Source organism: Dipodomys spectabilis, unplaced genomic scaffold, assembly GCF_019054845.1.
Source record: "Dipodomys spectabilis isolate Male_0828 unplaced genomic scaffold, ASM1905484v1 ptg000030l, whole genome shotgun sequence".
Lineage (NCBI taxonomy): Eukaryota > Metazoa > Chordata > Mammalia > Rodentia > Heteromyidae > Dipodomys > Dipodomys spectabilis.
In genome coordinates, this window is record NW_024870707.1 from 4,435,431 (window position 1) to 4,448,297 (window position 12,867).

General features: G+C 35.6%; 2 protein-coding genes across 2 annotated transcripts; both read right to left on the reverse strand.

Annotated features, from left to right (window-relative positions):
• On the reverse strand, positions 1–933 carry LOC122104770 (olfactory receptor 5M9). Its single transcript, XM_042675704.1, has one exon. It carries the CDS (start codon positions 931–933, stop codon positions 1–3), a length of 933 nt encoding a protein of 310 aa, XP_042531638.1.
• Positions 934–5,564: 4,631 nt separating this feature from the next.
• LOC122105180 (olfactory receptor 5M3) lies at positions 5,565–6,546 on the reverse strand. Its single transcript, XM_042676323.1, has one exon. The coding sequence runs from the start codon at positions 6,523–6,525 to the stop codon at positions 5,587–5,589; it is 939 nt and encodes a 312-aa protein (XP_042532257.1). The 5' UTR covers positions 6,526–6,546; the 3' UTR covers positions 5,565–5,586.
• Between the last annotated feature and the right edge of the window lie 6,321 nt (positions 6,547–12,867).

The following is a 12,867-nucleotide window of genomic DNA, read 5'->3' on the forward strand; positions in this document are numbered from 1 at the left end:
TCACGAGGCCAAGCTGGCCTTGGCCACCGCCTTCTGCACTGCCTCCTTCACATCCTTGTTTCTCAGGCTGTAGATCATGGGGTTCAGCATGGGGATCACCGTGGTGTAGAACACGGCCACCATCTTGCCCTGCTCCACCGACTCCTCGGTGGGCCTCCGCAGGTACATGAAGATGAGGGTTCCATAGAACATGGACACAGCGGTCAGGTGCGACCCGCAGGTGGAGAAGGCCTTCCTCCGCCCCTCTGCCGAGCGCATGCGCAGCACGGCCACGACGATGAGGGTGTAGGAGATCAGGACCACGGACAGCGAGTAGGTGAAGTTGATGCCCGCAATGACGATCATGGTGTACTCCTTGATGTGCACTCCTCCGCAGGCGATCTTGATGAGGGGCGGGTCTGCGCAGTAGAAGTGATTGATTTCAAGGTTTCCGCAGAAGGACAGCCCGTAGGTCCACAGGGTGCACACCAGACTCACGGAGAAGCCGTAGAGGTAAGGCACGGAGACCAGCCGCACGCACACCGTCCTGGACATCCTGCTCCCATACAGCAGAGGGTTGCAGATGGCCATGTAGCGATCGAAGGCCATCACTGCCAGGATATAGACCTCCACGTGGACCAGGGCGATGAAAAAGTAGCACTGCACCAGACAGCCCACGTAGGAGATGGTTTTCGTCTGTGACAGGAGGTTTTCGAGCATTTTGGGGGTCACATTCGTGGAGAACCACACGTCCACAAAGGACAGGTGGCTCAGGAAGAAGTACATGGGGCTCTGCAGCTGGGGGCTGATGCTGATCACAATGATCATACCAATATTCCCTAGCAGGGTGATCACGTACACTAAGAGGAACACTACAAAAAACAGCACCCGGAGCTCCTGCCGGCGCGTCAACCCCACGAGGAGAAACTCTGTGACATCCGTGAAATTTGGCATTGCCTGGAACACAGACCCAGTCTATGTCGCCTATGGAGAAAGTTTAAAGCGGTAAACGTATTTCTTTCTCTCTGGAAACTTCTACATTGCATTATCTTGTTCTTCTCTAAATTAAATAATTGAATAAAAAATATAGATATAGGAATATAGATGTTTGCCAATGGTCACTATGGTGATCAACTATGTATAAAATGGGCCAAGCATATAACATGAACAGGCTCTGAACTTTAAATTCTGATTTGAGTTAGGAGATATTTCCAGGCATGTAGCTTACTTGCTTTTAAGTCACTTTTAATGATTTTAAGTTTGCCTGCTAGGAGGTAGATGACAGCTGTAAACTTTGGTTAGGAAACAGAGTTAAAGTCAGAGGTTTTGCTTTGCAAAAAACAAACAAACAAACAAAATCGAACCAGGTGCTGAGTGGCTCATGCTTGTAATCTTAGGTACTCGAAAGGTGGAGATTTGTGGGTCATGGTTCAAAGCCAGCCCAGGCAGAAAAGTCTATGAGACTTGTATCTCCAATTAACTATCAAAGAATCCAGAATTGTAGTAGTAGAGTGATAGAGCACTAGTCTTGATCACAAAACCCACACAATGCCCAGACCCTCAGTTCAAACCCCAAGACCAACACAAAAAAGAAAAATAAAGTCAGATCATAAAGAAATTACACATAATCTCTCATTATAAGAATTTTATTTGATACAATTTGTTAATAGTATTCCTACTTTGTGTAAGCCATAAAATACTATAACACAAAGGTGTCTAAGAAGCCTAAATTCTTACTGCCTTGCCTCAGTTTCCTTGGAACTCATTAGAAGGCCTGACTACTTGCATGTAATAAATGTTTAGAAATAGCAGGGGGGATTTTACAAAGCTTTCTGATCTCTAAAAAATCCTATTTCATAATTCATATTTTATTACCTACATTCTCTAGGGAAAATGTTTTCTACAGCCCACCCACCAAGGTTTAAACTATTGGATGAATACCATGTTTTTAACAAATACTTACAACTTTTTTTTTATCATGGAAGATCCTATGAAACAAACTCTATTCAAATTGTAATTCATTTTGCTAGTGAAGAAAATGAAGCAGTGAGAGATTTAGATCTCCCTGTGTCAGATACTAGTAATTGGCAGTATTTAGATATAAATCACAAATCACATTATTTAATCCTTGTTTTGTCCTCTTAAAAGTCTCCTGTAACCAATACTTTAATAAAAGGTTCTATTAATATTCTATGTACAATACAGAGTTGATTACAAAGGAGGATATCATTCATTTTCTACTTTGTACTGGATGAAATAAACTTAAGTTTGTGATTTTAGAATAGGCTAGACTGCAGAGATCACAGCTGCTTGTCTCTACTCTTCAAAGTTTAAAAGATGCCATTGATCTAAGATCGGATGGTAAAAAAATGTTTACTAGATAGAGATGCATCATCTAGACACATAATCAAGTTGGTAGAATGTGTAATTCACAAATGAGAAATCAATTTTAGTAATATTCCTTTTAGAACCCACAAAGATAAATAATGATAGCATAAATTACTGAATCACTCCCACCAATTTAATATTCCCACCTCCATTCATATATTTTTTTAAACAATAAAGTGTAAATCAATGTCTAATAAAACACTCATCAGAAATGAGTCTATAATTACTGTTTTAGGGCTCTTTCGAAAATAATCCTTAACATTACAAGATTTGACCGCATCATTCTGTACTGCAAAGATTCTAAAACTTGCAAACCTACCTTCAGCAGAGGAGAACAGCAAATGGTAATTTCTCACTATTTATAACGCAGTCATGAGTGTTGAGAGCATTTGAGAATATTTCCCTAAGGTATTATCCACATAATTATGAAAGAAAAATAATGACTGCAACTCAAGAAACCTCCGGGGCATAGAAGTAAAGATGTGTGGATGGTACTGATTCTTAAAATTGAGAAAGCAACATCTTGACCGAGCAATATGATTTATTTGTCACTCTCACACATAAGTTCTGTCTTTATTTATTCACACATTGATAAGAATGCATCACAGAGAATTATTACTTGGGTTCATCATGAAAAATATTAGAGTGTTGATTTCCTGCTTCTTATGCAACTCTTACAAAACAGCACCACATATGAGGAGACATATGAGCAATGCCCTAGGCATCTCAAGGTCGTTTTCCCACTGTCACATACCTCAAAGTATAGATTACTTGGCAGCATTTGAAAGAATGTGAATGAGTACAAGCCAGTGGAGAAGGAGAAGATATAACACAGTCAGATTTACCTGGAATCAGAACCTTAGTTTTAACATTTTTTGTGAACCATGGTCAAGTAACTTACTCATGAACTTCAGTATCCACACTTGAAGAAGCTAAAAATCAGTCATTTAAAAAATGTTGTTATTGTTATAAAAGTGAGGCACTTTTGCTACATAAGTCAGGTAAAGAGAACATTTCTTTTCTAGATAATATCACCCCCTTCCTTCACTCTTTCCTAGTTTTCCCCTCCTATCCTCACCCACAAGTGTGAAGTTCATTTTCAATATGTCATCTATTGAGTAGCACTGCTGCATTTGTTCACCCTTTTTCCCTCCATTTCTGTGCCCTGCTTATATCACAAAGATAGATAAACTAACAAGCCAGAAAGGAAAGAAAAACATACAATGAAGAAAAAAAATCTCTTGTTCAAAACTACTATTTTAAAAGCATGGTTTTAATGGTCTCCTATAATATAGTACAATGCTCTTCTCAACATAGATTACATATGAAGTATCCAAAAAATGGCATACCTGGTACAGCTTTTTTTTCTCACCATTTATAACAAATCCTTCACCACCTCTGTGAGATTGTGACTAATATTATCCTGATGTTGAAGAATAAAAGATGTATTAGTTTATGATAGATATTATAAGACTGAGTTTAGATAGCTAATGAAGTCAAGACTAACCTGCATGGACTCTCAACTATATGATGCCAAGATATGTTCCAGAGAGCTACAGGCTGGATTGCAATCAGGTAAGTTTTTCTACTGTATCCCTAAGTGATCAGGGACCCTACACCTACTATGGAGAATCAGATGAACTCATTTAGACAAGGAACTTAAGACCTAATATACAATATCTCAAGAAAATATAGTCTGGAAGATAAATAAAATAAACATATTTTACATTTATTTAGTTGTGCTATTCTCCATATCAAAAGTAAATCATTTATATTTTTATTTAAGTTCATAAATTTTAATAAAGTAAGTTATTACCATGTTTCCACAATATGAAATGAAGTCCAAGAGTTATATCAAATTATATTATTTATTAAATCTTTTTCTTTTATGCTTATTCTTGGGCTTGAACTCAGAGCTTGGGAGCTGTCCCTTTGCTTTTGTGCTCAAGGCTAGTACTCTACCACTTGAGCCACAGCTCCACTTCTGTTTTTTCAGGGCTTAATTGGAGATAAGGATCTCAGAGGCTTTCCTGTCAAGGCGAGGTTTGAACTGGGATCCTCAGTTCTCAGTCTCTGCATAGCTAGGGTTACAGGTGTGTGAGCCACATACACCAGCATATTCATGTTATTTTCACGTTATTTCCTTTTGATTGCTTGTTTGTGTGTTAATACATTTTAATGTTTTCATGTTATTTATTTTAAGCATATTTTATTGTCTTTAAGTAGTTGTACAAAGGAGTCACCAGTCAACAAATTAGTTTATGAACACAATGCATCTTGCTAGATGTTAGCCTTTTCCTCTTTCTTTCCCTCCCTCCCACCCAAGTTTTTCATTCAGTTTTCTTAATTTCAGAGCATACCGATTTGTTAGATTTTATGGATCCTTTATGTGGTCTTTTCTTCCACTGACATATCAACCTACTAATTTTTTTTGGGGGGGGGGCTGGTCGTGGGGCCTGAACTCTTGGCCTGGGCGCTGTCCCTCAGCTCTTCAGCTCAAGGCTAGAGCTTTACCACTTGAGCCACAGCGCCACTTCCGGCTTTTTTTCTTTTTGCTTATGTGGTGCTGAGGAATTTTTTCTTCTCCTAAGTCTGACAGAAGAAACTGTGCTATGTGAGAAAGGCACAGTTTGGTTACTTGTAAACTGTTAGTTTAAAGAGTGGTAATTATTGGAATTGGTAAAAATAAAGATACACAATGCTGTTTTTTTAAGATTGCTGATCTGGAAAAAGCATTAAATACGATAGCATTGCTAGTAGTCTCTGAATGGAATCACTGCTCACCCTATCCAGCATTGAGCATCATCTAGTCACCATATTGATTATCAAAGTTATGTCCTCATCCTAGGAAGTGAACTTTAGTACTATATGGTTATGCCACTGATCAGTTTCTAAAACAGTAAAACCACTCCCAAATTCATCCATAGCACTTTTGCTATACAAAAAGCAAAGCATTTTAGCTCTATTAAATTGGACTAATTTATAACTTCATCAGCTGTTGTGCATATGAACATTGACATAATTCATTTTACACATATTATTCTATAACTATATTCAAAGATTTTATCAACACTAATTATTCAGTTTACCTTTTATTTTTGTTTACTAATTTACATTGTGTTTCTTTTCTTCCTCTAAAAAGTATTCAGATTGATGTTCCCCTTATTGGAGAAATCTGTTGCCAAATAGATAACAGAAAACAAACCTAACTCTCTTGGTTTATTTTGTGAGACATGCTCTGCTAATGGCTTTGTCCATGGCTTCTTTCACATCCTTGTTCCTCAGACTGTAGATCATGGGATTCAACATGGGGATCACTGTGGTGTAGAACACAGCCACCATCTTCCCTTGCTCCACTGACTCCTTGGTGGGCCGTCTGAGATACATGAAGATCAGAGTACCATAAAAAATGGCCACAGCTGTCAGATGGGATCCACAGGTAGAAAAGGCCTTTCTCCTTCCTTCTGCTGAGTGCATTCTTAGGATGGCAATGAGAATGAATATGTAAGACAGGATGACGACAATCAGGGAATAGGTGAAGTTAATGCCTGCAAGTATGAGCATGGTATATTCTTTCACAAAGGTCCCTGCACAGGCCATTTTGATGAGTGGTGGATCTGCACAATAGAAGTGGTTGATCTCAATTTTCCCACAGAAGTACAAGCCATAAGTCCATAATGTTGCAGCCAGACTAGTCAGAGAGCCATACACGTAGGGGAAAGAAATCAGTCGAATACAGACAATCCTGGACATTTTGCTGCTGTACAGCAGAGGATTCCCAATTGCCATGTATCTGTCAAAGGCCATCACAGCAAGAATAAAAATTTCCACATGGACAAGGGCAATGAAGAGGAAACATTGCACCAAACAACCTGCATAGGAAATGGTTTTTGTCTTTGATAACAAGTTTTCCAACATCTTAGGGGTGACATTGGAAGAAAACAGTACATCAATGAAGGACAAGTGACCAAGGAAAAAATACATGGGGCTATTAAGCTGGGGACTGGCCTTAATTAACATAATCATGCCAATATTGCCCACCATGGTGACAATGTAGACCACAAGGAAAATGACGAAGAAGAGAACTTGTAATTCCTTTTGGCTGGTTAATCCCAAGAGAATGAATTCTGTCACATCTGTGAAATTTAGCATTTCCATAGTTCTGTCAAAATGAGATCTAAATCTCTGCACCACTAAAATGAAATAAGTGATTTAGAGATATTAATGCAAATCTGTACTTTCTACGCATAGATTGTTAATTTCACAGATCTATAATGGGGGCATGATTAAGAAAATAAAGAGGATCTAGAGGAATTCTAGGAAATGTTATTGAATATTTTCCAAATTTATTTTTAAATTTAGAATATTCACTTCCTTTTAAGTTTCTACAAAGCTTGAATTGTTCTTCAGAAATATTTCTAGCAAAATTATTTATTAATTCTGAATATACTATTGCTTCGTGAAGTATTCATACCTATTTTGGACAAGAATCATATCAAATAATAGTGAGATAACTTGATGCTGTGTTCAACTTCTTATAGAAACACAATCATCCTCTGAGCTATACCATTAGAAGTTGTCAGGGAAATAACTCTCTCATATTTTCTCTGCATATTTAACTCAAAATTTGATACTCATATACAAATATCTGGTAAAGAAAGATTCTTTTCCAATCAATGCATCTGCATGGGTTGTCCATCTATGTAATAAGAACTTGAAATAGCATTTCAGCAAAAAAAAAATGAATTTAGTGAAGATTGGATTGTGAATTGTTTCATAATTTAATAGTATATCTAAGGCAAAGGGCTATTCCTAAATTCCTACCTTTTAACCTCAAATGCTGTAATTTGTTGAATTACAATTTTTTGGATTGTATCCATAAATTATCACTGCTTATAAGTAGGGAAAGAAGTAAGAGAGCAGAAAACCATGAAATTTTCATTGTTAAAGTACAAATAAATGGTGCCTTATGATGATAAAACTTTTCACTCACTCATTTGGAAAGAAATTACTCAAACAATAATAAGGTTGAAATATACCAACCTAGCAAAATTAACATCCTACTATGTGACCTCATAATCTTAGTCTAGTCAAGGTATTAAATCATTGGTAAAATTTTAAAAGAATGAAAAAATATGTAGTCATCTAAAACTAGAATCAACTCCCATAGAACACATTTCTGTATTAAGTGCAAAGTAGGTTACCACATTGTTAAAATTGTTTCCAAGATCCTATCAGAATAGATTATAAGCAAGGAATATTATCCTCTGGTTGGTAAGACATACATATCACATACCTGAAGTCTCTTGATTGTTAAATATTGCATATTTTTAAATAAAACTATGATTGTAGATAGAGATCCTATTGTATTAGTCAGATCAAATTGTAGAAAGATTATCTAAGGATGATCCAATCAAATAAAGGTAGTAGACATAGTATGTTTTAACATTATGCTAAAGTTACACTCAAGAAAAATCCGAGTGTTTATTGAACAGGTGATAGACAATCATAGCAAAACTTTTGGGTTTTGGAAAATTGGGTTGTTTAGATCTGATGCAAAAGAATGGGAAGTCTGCAAAGAATGAGAGAGCTAGTGATGTCAAAAGCATTTGGCAGATTTTTCTCAGGACCAAAAGGTAAAAATGTATAAGCTTCCCTTAATTGACTACTCTATTTCAAATCAAACTATGAACAAATGTGGAGATTTACTTTGCTTTTCCAGTAGCTATAAAGTAATAGTAAATGTCTTAGCAAGAGTTCTTATTTTTAAGGATTTTTTGAATGCATAATCTAGCATCTCTGGAAGTAAGCTTGTTTTATTCAAATTTTGTTTTCGTTTTCATTTTTCTATTGTTCAATATGACTTAATTAAATAAAATTTTATAATTTTATTACATGTTTGTCACTATGATAGTGGGTTTCATTCAGAACACAAAATAAAGCAAGAATAATTTTAAATGTAATATATTATTAAATTGTAGCATAAAATGTAATTTCTATTAAAAGTTCATTTTTTGGTGTATATGTCTTTCTCCCAGTTTTCACAATTATAGTGCTAATAGAATCATTAGAGTATTTCTAAAACCTAAAATGAAATAAAATCTAAGAGCCTAGCTTTGTCTTGTCACCTTTCAAACCCACCTGAGAATGAAGAAAAATTCCGAAAATGTGGAGTTTACAAGTGAATTCTCTATAGAAGAATGGCAGATAACTAAACCTGACAAAAGAGAAAGTGGGAATAATCTATAACAGAATCTTCCCTTAAATCTTTCTCTTACAAAATGATTAGCTATAAAGAATTTTCCCCCGGAGGAGAAACCTCTCTAGAGGAAGTGATTAGATTGTTATTTTCCCAACTGATTAATAAAAGTTTACTTTCTCCCAAGTTCTCTTAATTGGCTTTCTCTACTATAATCAGGTATGTGCTCAGCAAATTTATAAAGAAGAAAAGATGATGCATCTCACAGGTATGGAAGGTGATGTTCAAGATCCAGGGGGCTGCAGCTGTTGACTTTCTTCCAGTAAATTTGGTGGGGAAATCCGAGACCACTCAAGGCCTCACAGGGTACAGGGATGCATACAAGACTCAGAGCTAAATGGGATTTTATGACAAACCTACTGTCTAGAAAACCCATGAACCAATTCTTCTGTGAATAGATGAATCCATTCATGGTAGAAGAGCACAGATGACCCCACTACTTCTTAAAAGTCTCACATGGTCTCACCACTTACGAGTTTTCAACAAGAATTTTCATGAAGATATTCAAAGGACAGCAATGATATGAGGATCAATACCAAAGTAGTATTTGGAGGTGGCATACCTCAACCTGTAAACACTTGTCCCAGGTTATATAATTTCCATGTCGTCTATATGACTTGGCTTTTACAATGAAAGATAAATCAAATATTAGTCTTTCTAACTAAAATTACAGTATAATAAACCAAGAATAAAATCTACCAAGGAGTTACAAATGAATCAGCTGAAGCGTAACAGACTCCGTGGCAAGTGCAAATAGTATCACTCTTTAAAAAGACTAAATCAAAGCCCCCAGAATAAGGACCAGGAATGGGTACTTGCAAGAAGGGAGGGTAGGGGTCAAAGGCAGAGATATAGAAGTATAAAGGGGAGAATTGGAAGAGAATCCAGGCAAAAACTCATTGTATATCCCACAAAATTTAGAAATATAAGGGAAAGAGTATATCAAAAGGAGGTAAAGATGTTGAGGTGATGATATAGATGCATTGCATACATAAACTGCTTTGTTAAATTGCAGAACAATTCAGTACAAAACCTATAATTAAGTGAAGGAAAGGTTGGGTTGGGAAGGGTTGGGAAGAATGTTGAAAGGGGAAATGTTTATCAAGATGCACTCTATTTATAAATTGGCTTAGGTGCATGGAAACGCCTTGGTATAACTACTTAAAGTTAATAAAATTATTCAGAAAATCTGTTTCAGTTATCATGTTTTATAAACAAAAACTATATTATTGGCAACACAAAAACATTTATTTAAATAAACACATAACATAGAAAAGCAGGAATTCTCATCTCTTAGTCATATGAAATGTCTCTATATCTTCATTTCTGGCCCCAGGCTGCTTTGGAAGTATGATATGTAATATCGGGACAAAAAGATGTCATAAGTTGTTTGTATGACACTTACCCCTACATTTCAATCCATTCTAAACTAGAAACCTACAATGATCCTTTCAAACCATAAAGCAGCCCACATCAGGACAATTCACAGAATTCTCCTGCATTTCCTCACCATTCTGCAGCAAAATGCAAATCACATAAAAACAAATCAATCATTCATTTTTATGATCTCTCTAATATTTCAGTCTATGTTGTCTGAAAAGGCTTTGAGGCTCTGCTTGAAGCAGTCCATGAATGCCTTTATTTATGATCTTCTCAATGTCTAATACATCAGCCTGAAACATTATCCTTCAAGAATCTGCATGGTTTATGACTTAACTAAATGCATGCAGGTTTTGCTTAAATGTATTGGTGTTATTGATGTTATGCTATTTCTGTGTTTGCTTGTTCCACCTTTGTCTTGTGTTGGTATGAACAGAAGAACCCAGGGCCTTATAGGCGATACAAAAGCATTCTACTACTTAGCTCTATTCTTATTTTTTTATTGTGAAAATGGCAAGCAGAAACAGTCAGATAACGATGTTAGGCAAAATGAACCCCAAGATAAGGACTCAAATGTTTTTCTTTTCTTGATATTGTTTCTAACATATTTATAAGCTCTATTCTTATTAAGAAAATTTGACTTTACTTTCATGTGGTATTTAAGTGTTTAATAGTCAAGCTTATTTAAATTATTAAAAATGAGGACATTTTAAGCTTTCAGATTATTAAAACCCATGCCCAAGATGTAGCATACGGAGAAAGTAGGTGATTGGAATATAAGCTTAAACATGATAGGAGACTGAATTAGTACATTAAGATAGCATATAAAATATTAACAGAATAATATAAAAATCTTATATGAAAACTAGTTTGTTATTAAATAAAATTTCTAAAGAAGTACTCCACGACGTTCCGATCAACTTGAACAATGTAAAGCAAAACTAAACAACTGAATATATGCAAATAATATATAAACATATGCACACATAAAGGTATATATGTGGGTTTATATGTATATACATGCATATGTATGTATTCATGACTGTGTATATTCATGCAAATTAATAAGCTCCTGAATCTTATTTCTTTCTAAATGTCCTTGTTACCCTGTTAATTGTACTTATAAGATTATTGCTAGGCTGGGTGCTGGTGGCTCATGCCTGTAATCCTAGCTACTCAGGAGGCTGAGACCCTGAGGATTGCAACTCAAAGCCAGCCCAGGCAGGAAAGTCTGTGAGATTTTTATCTCCAATTAACCACTAGAAAACTGGAAGTAGTGCTGTGGCTTAAATGGTAGAGCTCTTGTCTTGAGCTGAAGAGCGCAGGGACAGTGCCTAGGCCCAGAGTTCAAGACTCACAATGACAAAAGTAAAAATAGATATAAAAAAGAAAATTTAAAAAATGATTATTGATAAACAAAATCTTTCATCCTAAAATGAAAAGAAATTGTTTTCACTCACAGTCAAACTAAGCTTTTTGTGCTTTGATTTTTCTATTTTCCAAAACAAAGCTTTTAGAAATTGAACCAACAATATTGTAAAATAGAAAATCAACATTCTTACAGTAGCAGTTATTATTTCACTTGTTCCTTTTTAGAGACAGATACGTTACAAAATACATAAGAATTTCTGAAAGGCCAGTTAGTTTCTATTACCACCAAACCTAAACATAAACTCACACACACATACACACACAAATAAGAAAATAAGTAAATCTTTATAAAACAAAAGATAAAATAAAAGATAAAATTCAAGAAAACTGAAAGAAAGCCTGGTTTTGAGAGGGGTGGGTGGGTGTGAGAATGCTGATTGAGGTGAAATTTGATCAAGGTGCAGTTATTCATAAACTGCTTGGTTGAATGGTGATTCTTTTGTACAACTTCTTTTCTTTTAAGTCGGTCATGGGGCTTGAAATTTGTACAACTTCTTAAAGATAATAAAAAGTATTCAAATAAAGAACAACACCACAGGATGTAACATAAATGATGAAAGAGAGATTAAAAGGTAAAAGATAAGGATCAAAGATTAAAAACTGAAAGAATAGACACAAAAAATGAGTAAATACCTCTCTATGACTGGTAACAACTCACTGTGCTCTTGTCTACATAGCACAGTCTACCCCAGGTTCCAGAACATCAACAAATATGAGCTATTACTTGATGGTAGATATTTAAATAGGCAAGGCCTAAATACCATTGTAAGTACTTGTCCTAGGATATTTCACACTTCCTTTATAAATGAGTTGTACTAATTGTTCGTATTTGAACGTAAAACCTCACCTATTACTCAACTAATTCAAATTCAAATTCAGAGAATTTTTAGCATTCCATTGTGAAGTAGATTGCATCTGTTGTAAAACTTAATCATTTTTAATTGTTTTCAAATAACGTGTAATCCAGAAGAAAAGGGCAAACAAAATCACACGTAACTGCAAACAGCCCTTTTAGTTTGTCTGAAAGCAGGGATGGAGTTTTAAATTGTGTGTGTGTGTGTGTGTGTGTGTGTGTGTGTGTGTGTGTGTGTGTGTGTGTGTTACTGAGAATTGAACCCAGGTCTTTTCTTTGTGCCTATTAAGTACTGGACTGCTGAGCTACCTGTATGAGTTGAGAAATGTTGAAGACTGATCAAAAGAATTTCAGAGTCACAAATTAACTTACTCAATTGAACCCGATATGAAAGAGAAAAATCCATTAACGTTACTGTCCCTGCAGGGTTGTTTTTTGGTTTTGTTTTTTGTTTTTGTCTTATCTTTCACGGCCCCAAGATTCCTGTTTACATCACACTTTCCCAATCTCTACATTATTGTTTCCATGTCATTGGTTAATAAATTTACCTACTCATTGAAAGTACAATAAACTCCCT